Source organism: Momordica charantia (genome assembly GCF_013281855.1).
Source record: "Momordica charantia cultivar OHB3-1 chromosome 11 unlocalized genomic scaffold, Mcharantia_2.0 BLBB01000011.1, whole genome shotgun sequence".
Lineage (NCBI taxonomy): Eukaryota > Viridiplantae > Streptophyta > Magnoliopsida > Cucurbitales > Cucurbitaceae > Momordica > Momordica charantia.
In genome coordinates, this window is record NW_028275159.1 from 16,034,916 (window position 1) to 16,053,047 (window position 18,132).

The following is an 18,132-nucleotide window of genomic DNA, read 5'->3' on the forward strand; positions in this document are numbered from 1 at the left end:
AGAAAATTATAATTAAACAAGGGAGAGATAAATGAGAAAAGATATGAGAGTGTCACGTCAAAGAGAAGACGGATGTATGAGAGAGACATAAATTGGAGAGAAGGATAATTTGGATATTACAAAAGAAGGGTCAATATTGTTCAAAAAATATTACTTCCACATCCGTACATTTTAATATACTAGTGTATTACCACGTGCAATGCACGTAAAAATTTTTTTAATTATAAGGTAACTTAAATTTTATATAATTTCACGTAAAATATTTAAGTATAATTATTTTTAAAAATAATTAAGATTAATTTTTATATATATTTATTATTATTGACAGCTAATTACTGATAATAAAATGTACTATTTATAATTAATTGTTAATGATATATTTTGTAAATAAATAAATTAAAAGATAAAAAAGTAAATAGGTATTTTAATATTTTTATTTTTAAATTATTTCAACCTAATATGGGTCCTTTATTTTATTTTTTTAATATTTTGTTTGTTTATTAAATATTTGTTTAGAGCTGACATTTTGTTATATATGTTGAATTTTTTAACTAAATATAAATTATTTTATTGATTTAATTTTATATTATAATTAAAATTATTAAAGAAAAATTCTTCAAATTATATTATTAGAAAATAAAATGACCAAAAGTTTATATTCCACCTTTTAAGATTCTATACAAATTATTGTTTATAATTAATTTATTAATTAAACATTTTTTTATGTATTGACTTCTATGATTGTTTTTTTTTTCAACTAATTATCTATATTTTAAACAAATATTCTAAATAAAATTGCTCAAAAAAGAAACATTCCAAATAAAAAACACACTAATTAGAAAAATAACAATAGTAACAAAAAAAAATCCAAATACTTACTATACACTCATCTTTTAGAGTAAATATGTTCATTCTTGAAGATTGCTTGACATATACTATTATTCAACTTTATAAAATTGTGGAATGGTAATGTCACAACCTAGTATTCGAGATATGTAGATTCAACATATGCCTCCCTTGCAACTTGATGAATATGTCACAAATATCTCGAGACGTTTTCATGATTGAATCATCTTTGAGAGATGTTTGAAGTAACTAAGAATAAAAAAGTATTGAAACTTATGAAAAACATGTAGAAGAAAGCCTATTTTTATAGTAGTAGAGGATAAAACGTTACAAAAGTCTTTCAAATTATAAAACTCTTGAAATTCTAGTATGAATTTTAATTAAAGAAAAAATTAATTTTATGTTGTTGGAAAACTTTTTGCATTCTAACCTTTTATATTCCATGCATTTATAGTATGGATAATTAATAATTAATAGTTAATTTAATATTTGTAATAATATATTAATGGTATAATTTGTAATTTGTAAATTTAGTAAAGGGCAAAAGTGTCCAAAAATGTTTTTCCTACATCCTACCTTTTTAATATAGTATATATATATATATATATATATATATATATGCAAAATAGCAAAAATAGAATTCATTAGAATTAATTAACATAACAAATTAACAATAACATTAAATGTTTCTTCAAAAATAAAAACAATAAATGATACTTTATTATTAATAATTGTTCCAATAATACTTTCAATTGATACAATTTCATTTTTAATTAGTTATTATTTATTAATATCAAATTAATTTTAAACATAAAATTCAATTTTTTAAACGATTTAAAATTTCAATCCAATCGAGAAAGAAAAAAAATAAATCAAAATTAATTACAAGTTACCGTTTTGAAATTATTAAGAAAAAAAAAAGAAAAAAATCATAGTAGCATTTAAAATATGAACTTTTTTAATAACCGAGAGTCGGAATTTTGCTCCTCTATACTTGGAGACACCCACGACCGCCCCAAGGCTAACCTTGTCATTACCAACGGAGCTGGAGCATCAAAAAAATATCATTCTATTAATTAGGAACATAAGAGCAATACTTTATAATTATCGTGTGGTGTTATCCCTGTTAGCTTATTTGAAGAAAGAAAGAAACAGGACAATGTTAAGTTTTTTATTATATTTCAAAACAAAGTCAAAAGAAATATCATTCTTAGGTTCTCATTTTCAATTTTTTATATATATAATCCAAAATAGAAGCTATTTAGTTTTATCCAGACATCCATACCAATCCCAAGACCTGGATCCAAAGATAATAAGAATTATTAATATTAAACTCACTTGAAGATTCAAAACACCGTACCTCAAGATGGGAGGCTAACAATATTTCCATCTTAATAACTGAACCAAGCCTAAGAGCACTACTAGCATCTTATTTTATATGATATTAATTCGTCTAGTTATTACCACAGCCATACAATCAAGCGAGATTAACTGCCAAATGCCAAAGGCATCTTCAAATCAGTCAATCTAGCAAAAAAACAAGAATAGCTTGATTGATACTTTCATTCTTTTCTGGTAAAAGTTTAAAGATCCTCCTTTACAAGAATAACTTGGCCCAATCAGAAAACTAAAAGAATCTATTCTTGAACTGGTAAGAATTTTATATTTGAAACTTATAAGTGTAATTTGACCCTACATAACAATCAATCTCAAAGAGAGAATTACAAAATTGGCTCTTGCGTTCACTTTCTGGCACAAGAACCATTCTTCCTCTTTTACTTCTCTATTGCAAGTTGCAACTTCCTCTGAATCATTTCACTCGCAAACCAGGGATATTCTTGAGACCCATCTTTCCAAGTACTAGTTTGGGAATAGTAGGAGGATTGTCGAGTCCCATGCTTCGACTGAACTCGTTGGCAAGTTCGACTAGCCTGTACTTGTCCCGCCCCACGGTCTTGTTTGAGTTATAGTAACCAAGCCATGCTTGGTAAGCCGCTTCTTTGTTCTTCATCTCGACGTGGGATAGGGCATGGTCCACCTGTTTACATTTGATGTTAGTTCGTTCTCACAAATTTGTTTGTATCGATTTTCTTTTCCAGATAGAGAGAGAGAGACCTTTTTCTTGGTTTCTGGATCAATTAGGGGCAGTGGAGCTTTCGTTATAGGCAACTCTTTAACTGTAGACAAAAAGAATTCTTCCCAAGGCGCTAGCAACAATATGCCTTGCCCTTCTTTGCCTTTTCGTCCCGTTCTACCGAGTCGATGTATATATTGTTCCCTATCAGCAGGTAAGCCAACCTGAAGGAAAGGAGCTTCTTGAATCAAACTAGTATATGTTTCAACAAAATGTACAGTCCGAGAAAACTCATATTCTTACAAGACAGAAGCATCAGTAGTCCCAACAGCAACTTTCTCATTAACATTTGTGAATAGGTTGAATGAGAGAGCATAACATACCTGTACAACAAGGGTCACGTCTGGATAATCGACTCCACGTGCTGAAACGTCTGAAGTTACAAGGATGAGCCCTTTTGACTTTCTGAACTCATCAGAAACTCTGGTCCTGTAACTCTGTGGTTTCCTAGAATGGATCTCTCTGATGTTCAAGTTCAGCTCACCGAGAAGGTCGGCAACCATTCGCGTGACCATAGCGGTTGTGCAGAACACAAGAACCTGCATCCATAAAGAGATGAATTCAGAAGATATGGAGAGTGATAGCTACAATTTTCCCATCCTCATTATAACAGAAGGAAATCACTAAAACAGAGCTCTTGGTATAAATTTGTTAACCAAAATTGGAGTTAATACCTTGTAATCAACGTCATCAGCAATATGTTCTTTAAGAATAGCATAAAGCAGACTAAAATGCTTCTCCAATGGGGCAACTATATGCATCTGTCTCACCTGAAATGATCCAGCTGGTTATAGTTAACTTAGAAATTAGGCTTTTTATCAAAAATGAAGAAAAAAGAAACAAGATACAGGAACAATATACAGAAACGTAACAAAACCGGCCACATTAACAAATTCATTAAAGATGGAAGGGGAGCCAATAGATTGCCTACCTGTGCATGTGTCTCCTCACTGCCTTCTTCAATTGTATTGACAAATTCATGATCTCTTCTCAAGGCAATGTGACAAATTTGGCGGACCTTTATTCAAAAGAATTGCTTAGGATTCAACAAAATGAATGTGTATGATGATAACAAACAACACAGCAAGCGCATTAAATAAACACCTCTTCTGGAACAGTGGCGGAAAATAAAAGGGTTTGCCTTTGTTTTGGAACTGCAGCAATAATCCTCTCAATGTCCTTGCGAAATCCCATGTCTAATAAATGATCAGCTTCATCGAGAACAAGAACCTTCACACCCATGAGTCTAGTAGCAAAGCCAGCAGTATTCTCTATATGATCTTTTAACCTTCCAGGAGTAGCAACAAGAATCTGCAGTTCCATGTTTGTGAATTTTAAAAATGATGACAACCATAATGACTCTTAACAGTAATATGGAGTACAAATTCATACCCCAAATTGATTGTTTATAACCAGCTCAAAGTGTGAATATGCAGCATTCAATAGTAGTAGTAGACTAGTTCCAACACATTAAACCACATATTATCTAGATATTAAGCTTTCATAATATACATTATACAGGGTCCAAAAATTGCAACAATTGGCTACTAAGAGTTAGGAAATCTAACCTGGCAAGGGTTTGCTTGCATGCGTTTCTGTTCAAGGGCAAGTCTTGTACCTCCAATTACAACTTGAACACCAATAGTTGGGTGGTACTTCAATAGAGTATTAGCTTCTGTGGAAGCCTGAGTGGCAAGTTCTCGGGTTGGACATATAACAAGAACAAGAATTGGAGGCCGCTTCTGATCACGACTGGGAGGTGGGGACTTCACAACAACTTCAATGGACGGAAGCTGAAATAAAGAAGTTGTACAGTTGACAGTGCAGAAATTTGCTTGCTCTATCATTCCAGGTGAAAAAAATGAAGAGAAATCATGCTAGCTGGCAACTACTGCAGGTCTCCCTTACTACATAGGTCTTCATTATGGCAATAAGGTGCAGGTGTTGTGGAAACCAGTTTTAACACTCGACAACTTAGAAAGAGTTTTTTTCTTTATTCAGTTTCTGTAAACAATCAGGGTGATATTTTGACAAATTTTTTAGGGATATTAAGTTGTTGATCAACCAATCAACCAGTATCTCATCAACTGATGTTTGTATGACAATTCTGTTACATTTCCTTTTTCGTACCTATCACAATTGTAAATGCCAATTTGCAAGCATAATCATGTAACTTACCAAAAAAGCCAAAGTTTTTCCAGTCCCTGTTTTTGCTTTAGCAAGAACATCCTTACCTGTAATGACAAAGTGCAATTACTGTGTAAGAAGAGTGACTTAACAGAGATATAAGTGAATTAAGTGCATGTATGATTTGTGCAAGTGAATTAAGTGCACGTATGATTTTTTCAAAGATTCACAGAATCGCAAATCCTTTCATAGGTGCTCACGAAAACCGTTCAGTACACTACTGAAATAACCGGACAGTATTCTTGAGTTTGAAAAAGAGTGAGCGACATTAGTCTACATTAAGGATGCGACATTTATGTCTGGGCACCTGATGAAAAGAAACAAACCTTTCAGTATTAGGGGAAGTGTAGCCTCCTGTACAACAGTCATCTTCTCATATCCAGCATCCTTGATACCCTTTAATGACAATGGTGATACTGAACACTGATCGAATCTACAGGCGTGAATAGCAGTCATGCATCCATTTAGAAAGGGAAATCATTTGTTTAACAAGAAACCGACCTTTCATCGAGAAAAATTAAAGAAAATACAATGGCATATAGAAAAAAACTCCAATCCAAAACAATTTCACCTAACTCGTAATTAAAAAAGCTTTTAGGATCGGCTTTTTTATGTCGAAAGCCCCAAAACTAGCTATCTTATAGCGGACAACTATCAACCAAAGCCCACAAAGAAGAAATAAATCTAATTATATTTCAAGTCTTCTCCCAGGACCTCTCATTTATTTTCACTTGCATGTTCATTCCCATTTCGTTTCTTTTTATTCTTGTTTGAAGAAAGAAATAAGGAAACGGATCTTGTAGGCTTCGTAGACTAACTTGGGGGCTTCCCATTTTACTAAAGGTTGTATTTCTCAATTGTTCATTGTGTTTCTGTCAAAAGAAGGCCTCAATTATCAACGCATGGGTTGGATCAATGAATTTTATGAGTAGGAAAATCTTTATAGATGTAGTGTGGGCATAAGGAAGAGGCATGAGACAGTAATTCTTTTGGTTGCTCTGTTAGATTCCTAACACTAGAGACCAAAATATTCTGTAATGGTCCTCTAACACTCATTTCTGAGTGCTTTTTCGGCGGTTGGTCTTGAATTTCTCCTTGTCCCCTCAGTTACTTTCAAATTTGTGGCAACAGATGGAAAAAGAGGAACCAATAACAAAGAAATTGGAAATAAAGACATGAAGAATCTCAACTAAACGGTAACGCAGTAAACAGTTTAAGACAACAAAAAGAAATGGAAATGGAAATGGCTTTATAGAGTTTAATTTTACGCACCTAGTTTCACTCAAATACGAGCCAGAACTTCCTGAGGAATTTCGTGGTGGATCCATCTCGCCAGGTGGAAACAAGGCACTACTACTTTTTCTCAGCCCAGAATTGTGTTCATCGTCGTCATCGGCACTATCTTCATCGCTCAGAAAATCCCTAATTCTCTGACCCTTATCGTCGTCGTCGTCGTCGTCGTCGTCATCTTCTTCGCTTTTACTTTCAGCTACGAAACGTGATTGCTTCTTAAAATCCCTCCCACCTCTGCCTAAACTTTCATGACCTGGAATCCGTCGATTTCTCGAATCTAGGCCTCTCGCACGTCCCCTCCCGATCAAAGAATCCACATTTTCTCTATGAGAAACACGACCGTTGCTGCGCGAGCGGAAGTCGTCTCCCTCGTCATCATATTCACGCTTGAGTCGCCTAAAATTCTGCAAACCATTCGAATACGACTCCATTGGGGGGCCTCGGCCTCTCCGACGTTCCGATGACTCCCGTAACTCGTACGACTGCCGATCCCTCCCCCTCTTCAACGACAGCGACTCCCCATCCCTACCTCTACTACTACGCCTGCGGTCGTCTTCCGACTCCTCATCGCTCGTGATCCGCCCGCGAAACGAGCTTGTTTTCAAGTCGCTAACCCAATCACTGAGCTCGGCCTCATCCTCGACAAGACTCCTGGAGCCGCCACGAAAGCTTCCTCTTCCTCTTCCTCGCTCTACGGTGGCGAATCGCCGGATCCCTACGTGAGAGGGGAAGGCTGTAGGAAGGTACTTGAGCTTGAAGGGGAAGACGCGAGATAGAACGGGAATGGGTCGCCATTGGCGGAGGGAGGGCTGGAGCTTCATTAGGGGAAAACGAGAAACGGGAAGGGGAAGGCGAGGGAGGAGATTAATGGGCATAGTCGCAACAGCTCCAGCTCCGGAGGATGCCTGCAGAATCTGAAAGAGAAAATAATGAAGATGAAGCATTAGGGTTTAAACGGACTTAGCAGCCAACAGAATAACTAAAGACGATTTTAACTAACTGTCTAACCAACAGTTACTAGAATATAACTACTAGTTGAATACAAAAATATTAATAGTTTTTCTTAACCCCTTTGTGCCTAGGCACCCTGATATCTATCTAACATAATCATGCAAGTTCTACTTTTCTAACCTTCACAACTCAATTGCAATATCAATCATACAAAATCTCATCGGCAACTTCAACATGTTATTTCATCAATTCCACATGATCAGTGAAATAGCAATAATATGCATGAATTACATAATTAACAAGAGTTTAAGCAAGTAAAGCATAAGAAACCAAGCAAACAGGGCACAAGCACTCAATTAGAATATAATCTCCACCGGTGAGAAACCACTCGCTGAACCAAAAATTTCTAAATTAATCAGAAACAAAGTTCTTGTAATGCCCCGGGCCCAAGATTCGAAATCTGGATTCGGCACCACTTTGCCCCGGCATTCCCCTAGAACCGGCCGCGCCACCGTTTAGTTCTAAGCTACTAAGAAGAGCATAGACTATCCCTACAGACCAACACGAGTCCTTCCAACATGCTTCCTAGTAAAGCAACTAGGAGATCACCCAGTCAAAGATTGCTCTAAGTCAAGCACGCTTAACTTTGGAGTTCTTACAATTGAGTTACCGAAAAGGAAGGTGCACCTTGGTGGTATAGATAGTAACTATCAATTCTTTTAAACCTTTTCCCTAACCATTCTTCCATGGTCTCAGGATCCCTCTCATTTGGATGTGGTATTGATTCATCCATGTATCCCTCCTCTAGTCGAGCGTCACATGAAAAAAACTTCCGTCCTTGAAAGTTTGAGGGACGCACTACTCTAAACGTCGGAGACTCCCCCTCCTTCAACAACTTTCGTACTCGAAAGTTGACTAGTCAAGCAATTCTAGGTGCTAGACCTCAACCTATAGATTTCTTCTTAGTTTCTTCCTTGCAACAACTTTACGAAGGAAAGTTTCTCGCTTCCTTTTTGCCTTTAGAGGAAATGCTTAACTTTTGATGGACTCCATCTAAAGAGCTTTTTCCACTTTCACTAATTAATTGACAACGAACACCAAACCTGACGGTGTGAGGACCTACAACGAACAACCTAATAGTTCCAACTTAAACTCACTTACCAAACATAATCATAAGAAACAAGGAGTGACCCAACGTCTAATTCCTTTGGTGGGTCATCAACTCCCTTCGACTTAAAGGTCGGTTTCTATACCTTGAGTTTGATCAATGACAGAGAACATTCGACGTTCGCTATTAACTAAAAGCTAACACCGAGTCTTAGTAGAAGGTAACAACCTAAAACCACTACAAATAAATAAACACAAAATTAAGCAAATCTACTTAATTAACTAGGGAGCATCCTATGCCAAACTAACTCACAAAGTATCAACATAACAAATCACAAAACAAACATGTTACACATAAGCAACTAAAGTCAAACAAAAGTGAATAATAAGTCCATCAAACAAAAAGCCATACCATAACGAGTTCACATACCTGGTGATGGAAAGGAGACTAAGAAAGACCATAACACTAAACCACCTAGGTTCTAGGCCAGTCTAGAGGACTAACTCCGCTCTGATACCAACTGTAATGTCCCCAAATTTTCAACATCCCAAATGGGAATCGTTACTAAAACCAACTAAAAGTACCACTCGTACTAGAGAATTAAACCACTAGGAATGGACAAATTCTCACCACGCTTCCACTTCGCTACTCTGATTAACAACACTCACAAAAGTTTAAACAAACCAAACAACATCTGAAATTAACCAAAATTACAATCATTTATAAACATCGAATTAAGAAACAGATCCAGCTTAAATCAAGTTCACGATTAAACAACGACCTAACTTTAAAAAAACCCAGCTATAGAATAGAACGATCTAAAACATCTGCCAACGACCTGAACTTTGCACAAACAGTATCTAAACAAAGTACATTAACTGAAACAAGATAAACTCCTAACAACCTATCCTGAACTCAATAAAACTAAACAAGCTAGCTATGGTCTTTCTTCTCGAGTCTCTTCCTCGCCATCACCATTCCAAAGGGTTAACTCATTGCCAACAAAAACTAGAAAGAAAAAGAGGGGTGAGTACAACCACAGTACCCAATAAGCAGCCCTTATCTGAAGGATCACACACAAACAACATGCTCACCGAAAGTTCAAACGACATGCATAACAAATCACCATGCTTTATTAATAATTTATATGTAAAATAAATAAATATTCAATAAAATGTGAAAATTAAAATATATATATATATATATATTCAAATAAAAATTAATTTAAATAATTGAGAAAAATAAAAATATTCAGAATAAAGAAAAAAGAAGCAGAGAGAAAATTGTATTTAAAATAAATGGTAAAAAATAGTTCTCTAATGCTACAGAAGTAAATAGAAATAGTTGTATTTATAGGAAACTGTATTTATAATCAGTGTTTTCGAGGCGCACCCAGGCGAGCGCCTAAGGCGAGGGGCGAGGCGATTTCGCCTGAGTGCGCCTTGAGTGGTGCCAGGGCGACCGCCTTCAACTGGGCGCTCGCCTTGGTGTGCCTCACTGCGCCTTGGCACGCCCTCGCCTTATGGCGAGGCGAGCGCCTGGTTGAAGGCGGGCACATCAAACTTTTTTTTTTATTTTAAATCAGTTTAACTCAATAAAAACCCACCTCATAACGAAAATAAACAAAAAGAGAACGAAGAGTTTAAAAAAGAAGAAGATGAAGAGAGGAGAAAAGTAGAACCGTAAGAGATAAAGAAGGGAGATAATAGAGATAGTAGAGTTGGAGGAAGAAGAAAATTTGAGGCAGAGCATGTTGAAGAAGAAAAGCTTGAGGAGGAGAAGAGCTTTTCTTTTTTTGTAGAGTACGAGAAGAAGAAAAAATTGAGGGCAGTACTAAAGAAAGAAAAGTTTGAAGGCAACACATTTTTCTATGTGCTTGCTAGCTGTCAAATAGTATTTGTGTTTCCCATAAACACAGCTATTTAATAAATAGAGTTTCCCATAAATACAACTATTTCTATTTAATTCTTTAGCATTAGAGAACTATTTTTTACCATTTATTTTAAATACAATTTTCTCTCTGCTTCTTTTTTCTTTAATCTGAATATTTTTATTTTTCTCAATTATTTAATAATTTTTATTTGAATATATTTTTTTTTTAATTTTCACATTTTATTGAATATTTATTTATTTTACATATAAATTATTAATAAATATTATTTATTAAATATTTTATTCAGTGTGCCTCGCTTCACTCAGGCCTCGCCTTTTTATCGCCTCTCGCCTTGAGGCGATCAAAGGGCTTGTCGCCTTGAAGTGCGCCTTGCGCCTTGAAAACACTGTTTATAATAAATAGCTGGGTTTATGGGAAACACAAATACTATTGGACGGCTAGCTTATCATGCAAGCACATAGAAAAACGTGTTGCCTTCAAACTTTTCTTTTTTTAATACTGCCTCCAATTTTTTCTTCTTCTCGTACTCTACAAAAAAAGAAAAAAGCTCTTCTCCTCCTCAAGCTTTTCTTCTTTCAACTACTTCTTTCTTCAACTTCTTTCTTCATTCTTCAACATGCTCTACCTCAAATTTTCTTCTTCCTTCAACTCTACCATCTCTATTATCTCCCTTCTTATCTCCTATAGTTCTACTTTTCTCCTCTCTTCATCTTCTTTTTTTTTAAACTCTTCGTTCTCTTTTTGTTTATTTTCGTTATGAGGTAGGTTTTTATTGAGTTAAAATGATTAATTAAAAAAAAAAATTTGATGTGCCCGCCTTCAACTAGGCGCTCGCCTCAAGGCGAGGGCGCACCAAGGCACAGTGAAGCGCACCAAGGTGAGCGCCCGGTTGAAGGCGGTCGCCTTGGCACCACTCAAAGCGCACTCAGGTGAAATCACCTCGCCCCTCGCTTTAGGCACTCGCCTGGGTGCGCCTCGAAAACATAAGAACATAACAACAAATCAAACATAGCCATCCAAGATTACGTGTTTACAATTTATTCACACAACCACGTGTATTTATGGGGTATATCAACAATTATTTCAGCAATGACGATAACAACCACAAACAATCATACAAATATCACACATAGGCACACATGCAAACAACCAGTTCATATCGGCACACAACAATCAATCCCCTCAAGTAAGAAACTACTTACACACCCCTAAAAGCTCATAATCGTTGTGTTAGTTCGAAACCTAGGCACATAAGGAAAACCCAGCATGTTACAAGTCAATTTCGGCTACTAAAATTGAATCTAAAAGGGTGTTCAAGGAGGTCATTACCCACTGAACCTTGCTGAAACAATGGAGAAAGTGTTGGCACAATCTGGTGTTGGACGTCGGACCTCGCCACGAAAATGCCGTTACTGTCGCACTGAGCCGCCGTAAATACTGCTGTCTAGGCCGCCGAAGGATCTGTGCGCGAGGTTGCCGTCGAAGTCGCCGAACGCCGCACGAAAACGCTGCAGTAAATCACCGTGAGGTCGCCGTCACTGCTGTTATGGGTTCGCCGGAGGGAGAGACGATGAAGCTGCAGAGGTCCACCGCGAGTCAACCGAAAAAAGTCGGATCTGGGGCCGACCGTCGTTGTTGTGGAGGAGGATACGCCCGTGGATGAAGCTCGCGTCGCCGTATCTGCCGTGCGCCGTCGCTGCTGGTTCGCCGAGTGCCACCGCTGGGGAGTCGCGCCACTGCTCGACGCCGGACGCTGCTCGTGGAGGAAGGATGTGGTGCCTGTGATAGAAAAAAATCAAAGGGGCGAGGGGGCTTGGGTGGCTGTTTGGGGAAGAGGAGGGAAGGAGATGAGGTTTAGGGTTTTTATTTTGTTTTCTTTATTTTATTTAAAAACCAAAAGCCTAATCCAATTTAAAAACAGGCAAAGAGGCCCACAGGTAAAAGTACAATTTTTTTAATTTAACCTTCAAAAAGAAAAGTCCAAGTAAAAACATCAAGCAATTAGAATTAAAATTCACCTCAACTCACGTCAACCCATAATAAAATTAAAATAAAAAAAAAACAAAATAATTTAAAATAAGTTTGAAATAAATTCTAAGTTCTTAAAAAGATTTGGAAAAAATAATTAACTTTCAAATCTAAAAAATAAAATACAAAAGTGAAAAGTGAAGATTAAATTCTCAAAACTTTGGATTAAGATTTAATTAAAAATCTCTTTCAGAAATTGAAAATTTAATTCATCTTAATCAAACGAAATTGAACTTTAAGTTTAGTTTACCCAAAATTATATCCTTGAAATTAAAAAAATTCAAGAATTTAATTTATTCCAGGAGGGAGAAGTCTACCGGCACAATCTAAATCTTAAAATAAATTAGCTAGAGAACGTGGGGTTATAGACTACCCACCTTAGAAAAAACTTTCATCCTTGAAAGTTCAAGGACGCACTACTCTAAATGTCGGGACGTTACAGTTCTCATAAATTAATTAAACTAATAGGCTCTAAAGGACTAGATTAACGAGATTTTACAGAGAGGATATTTGCTAATTTAATTCTGAATAGGTTCGTTCGAGGTAGTTTTGCTGAGTTCAATCAGGTTAGGAATATAGGAGCGGGTTGCGCTCCAGAAGAAGTTGGCGCCGCCGCACATCGAGAGTATCGTGTGGACCTTCGCGCCGCTGCTCGTGCCGGTGTTGAGTGTGTTGCCCTAAACTCGTAGTTTGTAATTAATGTAAAAACAAATTTATATTCAATAAAGTTTTATTCAATCAATTTGTTGTTGAATTCATTGCATTCCATTATCTAAATCCAATAAACTAAACATCCAATGTTATTATCATGTAACTGGGACAGTATATATAATGGGTATATATTTGATATATAAGTGGATAACGTCTCGGGAATAACCTAAAGTGTCTATAGTATATGGATAAGGCTGGATACCTTATCCTAGCAACACTATGGATACGGCCCACTTTGTAAATGTTACAGACGACATGATCTAGATCGTTCGTGTGGAGGCATGCGAGTGGGGGTACCCTATACAATGAGTTTGTATAAAATCGGACCACGAAATAGCCGATCTTTAGATGTAACGTCGTTGACTAATATATTGCTATTTCATAGAATAACCAGACAACTCATTCTCAATCTTGAGTGAGTTATGGACTCCTGCCCGTAAGGGCTCGTTCTTTAATCGGTATGGGTGAGAGTGGCTCGAGTCGCCGACTCAACATTCCCACCATTTTGGAGACGAGACCGAGTGGGGAGCTCGGAACATAACTACACAATATGGGATTCACACCTCCCCGACTTTAGGGGAGTAGATGAGTGTTCCCTTCAGTAATGACTCCGGGACTTGAACAAGGGGCCACACTCTCTCATTAGCTCGAGAGGGATTTCCGGTTATTGGTCGGACCTTAATCGGGTTGTTCATTAGAGGATCAGAGATACTTAAGGTACAGACGTAATAAAGGGGTAAAACAGTAATTTGATCCATCTGTGGTTACGAACACTCGTGAAGGATTGACTTGCCGTCAATGGTTGATATCCATGAACACAGAAATATTCTATAGTGAGAAGAGTGCAGTTGTGAGTTTTTAATGGAGTAACTCATAGTCAACGTATGTTGATTAAGGTGGTTATTGAGTTTGACCAATTAATCTTATAATGTTGGAGCTTCTGATAAGTCTATTAGGTCCCTTTGCTAGCTCGTAAAAGGTAAAACAAGGATTAAGTTTTTTGGAAAATTTTGAAATGTTCAAATTGCTCTAGGGATTATATGTATATTGATACATTATAATATATGGTTAATTCTAAATTAAAACTATATATTATGAAAGAAATTATTTGAATGAGATTCAAATAAAGATCCATATGAATAGGATTCAAGATCATCAAACTGGACAAAGAAAAAAACTCCCTAGAAATTTTTCTCTAAAAAAAAAGTTCTCTCTCTCAATTCTCTCTTAGCTTCCAATTGTTGCTCCCACAAACAAAGATTCTCACCAGAGACAAAGCAAGGAATATCGTTTGGTGGTGTCAATTGGATTTTTGTTGAAAAACTGTTCATCAAAGGTAATACCCAATTCCCTTGTATTCTCCTTTTGTTTTGTGTTTTTGTTCCTCAAAAAATTCAAGAACAAGATCTGTCTCCGCTGCGAGATTGACATCCCATCAGCTGGAAGCTCGCCGGAGTTTTGGTAATCGCTCGGATCTCATTGCACAGGTACGTGAGCGGGAAGGGAGGAGGAAGAAAGAGAGATACAATACCCTAATTTTTTTTAATAAAGAATATATTAGAAATTGATTTAATAAATTCATTTAAAAATTTTATTAAGAAACGTAAAGCTTTGGAGAACTTTTTATATTTGTCTCAATAATTTTTAGCATATTTTCTCTGTAGAAAATTTTGGAAACAGACAAAAATAATGGCTCATTTGGTAAGTTCTATGTTTCTTGTTTCTCGTTTTCAATTTCATTAAGATATCCAAACATTCGACAAACTATTTATGTTTCTTGTTTCTCATTTTGTAAGAACAATCTCAAAATTGTAGGGAAATCTTGGAAACGCCAAAGAAATGTTTCTTATTTCTGGTTTCCATTTTCAATTTATTCCAACATAAATAAATATTTTGCTTTATTATTCTTGAATTGGTGTGTTGGGGGTAATGCAATTATATTTTTTTTTATTTAAAAAGAGGAAACATAAACTATAAACGGAAACATTACCAAACGATCCTAAATTTCTTGTTTCTTTTTCCAATTTGTTTCACAATATAAATAAAAATATTGTTTATTTAAAAAAAATTCTTTTACCATTCTTGAATCCAGGAATGTTAGCTTATATAATTCTATTTTTCATGGACAAATGATTTCATCAAATAGTAAACACTTCACCAATTCATAGATGAAACAAGAAGAGGAAGAAAATTGTTTGTTGATTGAACGAATCCCTCCCAAGGAAATTCATAAAGAATTTTTTCGTGTGTTTAGTACGACTTCCTGTTATATATATTTTTTAAAAAATCTATAATAAATAAATAAATTAACTTTTTTTACTCAAAAATAAATAAATAAGTAAAATATTTTTTAAAAATCACATTCATTTAGAAAACTTTTTTTTAATCAAACACTTGAGAAAACCATGTAAATTGATTGACCGAAAATCACTAATAAGAAAATAAATTTGTTATTTTAAGCATTTTTGTAAAAATGGTAACCAAATGCAAAATTCAAAACATTGTCAAGTATTTAAAAAAAAACATCTCAAATTAAAAGGTATGAATAATGTAGTGGAATAAAATAAAATTGTTATTGAAAACACTTTTTAAAAGTAATTAAACTATGGTGACTTCATAATTACCTGAACTTTCCTAGTCCTTGGTAGCATCGAATTATATTTTCCAATTCTCACAAAGCATTCACGGCATTCATCTTTCTTAAAATATTGTAGAACATCCCACCATTTTTATCATCAACTATAACATCAAACTGAAACCACTTTTAAAGCTTTGTCCGTCACAAACTTTTCTCGAATAACATAAAACTTAAACCATTTTTATCGAGGTGACACGTTAGCAGGGAATATGAAATCAACTCTAAGTCTGCTAAGTTAGAAACTTGAAAATAGAACCTTGTACTAATATGGTATTTGACCACCTATACTCTGAAGTTAAGTTGAAGTTAAGTTAGTGTTGAGTATGAGCTAGTGTCAAAACTGAGTTTAGTTGAATGCAAAAGATTGTGTTCCTTTTAGAAGTTCGTGCAAGTTCGGTCTCATATGTGGAAGCTAATTTTGCTAAAGCGTCGGCGTTAGCGTTAGCGTTCTTCGATCATGGGATTTGTCTAATCATGAAATCTTTGAATTGTGTTAGGCTTGCTTTGGCCTTCTCTAAGTACTTCGCCATCCTGCTATCTTTTGCTTAGAATTCATCTGTGATTTGATTGACAGTGAGTTGGGAGTCACTTAAGATTAGTAGACACGCGGTGCCCATACTCTAAGCCATTCGGAAGCCTGCTAGCAAGGCTTCATACTCCGCTTCGTTATTGGAAGTTCGGAAGTTGAACCGCAAGGCATATTTAAAACACAGTCCCTCTGGTGTTTGCAACAACATCCTTACTCCGAATATTTTTTCATTTGACGAGCCATCAACGTATAACATCCACTGCTGTTTTCTATCAATTCAGGCATTTTCGGGAGTTAGCTCAGCAATGAAGTCTACCATTGCTTGTTCCTTTAATGATGTCCTTGGTTCAAAGCAGATGTCGTACTCACTTAGTTGTAGGGCCCACTTCATTAATCGTCCTAACGTCTTAGGCTTTTGAAAGATTTGTCGTAACGGGAAGTTCGTCATCACCATAATCTTGTGCACTTGAAAATACGGTCGCAGTCTTCGAGCCGAGGTGACTAGCGCTAGGGCTAACTTTTCCATGCTCGGGTATCTGGTCTCCGTATCGGTCATGGTCTTACTCGTATAGTACACCGGGTTTTGTCGGCCTTCATTGTTGCGGATTAGAACCGAACTCATCGTAGTATCTGAAACTGCTAGGTGACGTACAACTGATCCCTTAGTTCCGATTTTGACAATAACGGAGCAGTTCCGAGGTATTGATTCAGCTGGGAGAAGGCTTCCTCGCATTCTTCGGTCCACTCGAACTTGCCTTTTGTTCGCAAGACTTTGAAGAATGGGAGACACTTATCAGTGGAGCGGGAAACAAAACGATTCAGTGCGGCTATCCGACCCTTCAGGCACTGAAGTTGTTTCAAGTTTCCTGGCAACTTCATCTCGAGAACTGCCTTTATCTAACCATAAAGGCCAAGAATTTGCCTGAAGCCACGCCGAAGGCGCATTTGGCAGGATTGAGCTTCATTTTGTAGCACTGCAAAACTCTGAATGCTTCAGCGAGGTCGGCTATGTGATGTTCAGAGGACTTACTCTTGATGAGCATATCCGGCCGATTTGGTGACTGAACATCAGATTTACTAGCCTCTGATATGTCGCTCCGGCATTCTTTAGATCAAAAGGCATTACTTTATAATAGTATAACCCTTGGTCGGTTACGAACGAGGTGTGCTCTTGATCATGGATGTGCATTCGTATCTGGTTGTACCTGGAATATGCATCCATGAACGTCAACAATTCATGTCCGGCTCTTGCGTCGACCAACTGATCGATATGTGGCAGCGGAAAACTGTCTTTCAGGCACGCCTTGTTTAAGTTGGTGAAGTCGACACACATTCTCCACTTTCCACTTGCCTTTTTTACTATTACCACATTAGAGAGCCACGTGGGGTAATAAACTTCTTTAATGAATTCAACTTTGAGGAGTTTATTACCCTCCTCAGATACTACAGCACTTCGGGCAGCGTCCATAGATCGGCGCTTTTGTTTAACCAGCTTAAAATTCGGGTCTATGTTAAACTTATGGACTATTACACTCGGGTCAATGCCCGACATGTCCTCGTGAGACCATGCAAATACATCGGAATTTTCTCACAGAAAGCTGGTCAGGTCGGCCTTCAGTCTCGTTCCAATGTTGACAATTCGTCCCGAGGAGTCTAATTGGACTTGCTCTAGTTCTTCAACCGGGTTCCCCATCCTTTTGTATCCCTCTCTAGTTCGTTGTATACGTCCCCACCCAGTTAAGCGCTTACTGAAGTTCCACCGTCTATTGCCGCACAGGTCTGCACGCCTTTGAGGACCGTCGCATAACACTTC

The 18,132-nt window shown here is 36.5% G+C and overlaps 1 protein-coding gene across 1 annotated transcript; it reads right to left on the bottom strand.

Annotated features, from left to right (window-relative positions):
* Nucleotides 1-2,374: 2,374 nt before the first annotated feature.
* On the bottom strand, nt 2,375-12,273 carry LOC111025217 (DEAD-box ATP-dependent RNA helicase 31). The gene is made up of 11 exons (XM_022303059.2): nt 11,743-12,273; nt 6,440-7,374; nt 5,494-5,600; nt 5,159-5,214; nt 4,549-4,773; nt 4,085-4,291; nt 3,912-3,998; nt 3,655-3,750; nt 3,304-3,519; nt 2,962-3,144; nt 2,375-2,884 (listed from the first exon to the last, which is right to left on the bottom strand). Exons 2-11 carry the CDS (start codon nt 7,333-7,335, stop codon nt 2,657-2,659), a joined length of 2,301 nt encoding a protein of 766 aa, XP_022158751.2. The 5' UTR covers nt 7,336-7,374; nt 11,743-12,273; the 3' UTR covers nt 2,375-2,656.
* Between the last annotated feature and the right edge of the window lie 5,859 nt (nt 12,274-18,132).

Excerpts from the sequence above, each read along its gene's own strand:
- LOC111025217 (XM_022303059.2), bottom strand. The coding sequence starts at position 7,335 with ATGCCCATTAATCTCCTCCCTCGCCTTCCCCTTCCCGTTTCTCGTTTT. Across the intron at positions 3,751-3,911 it reads GTGAGGAGACACATGCACAG|GTGAGACAGATGCATATAGT; the intron begins GTAGGCAATCTA and ends GGATCATTTCAG. Across the intron at positions 2,885-2,961 it reads ATCCAGAAACCAAGAAAAAG|GTGGACCATGCCCTATCCCA; the intron begins GTCTCTCTCTCT and ends AAATGTAAACAG.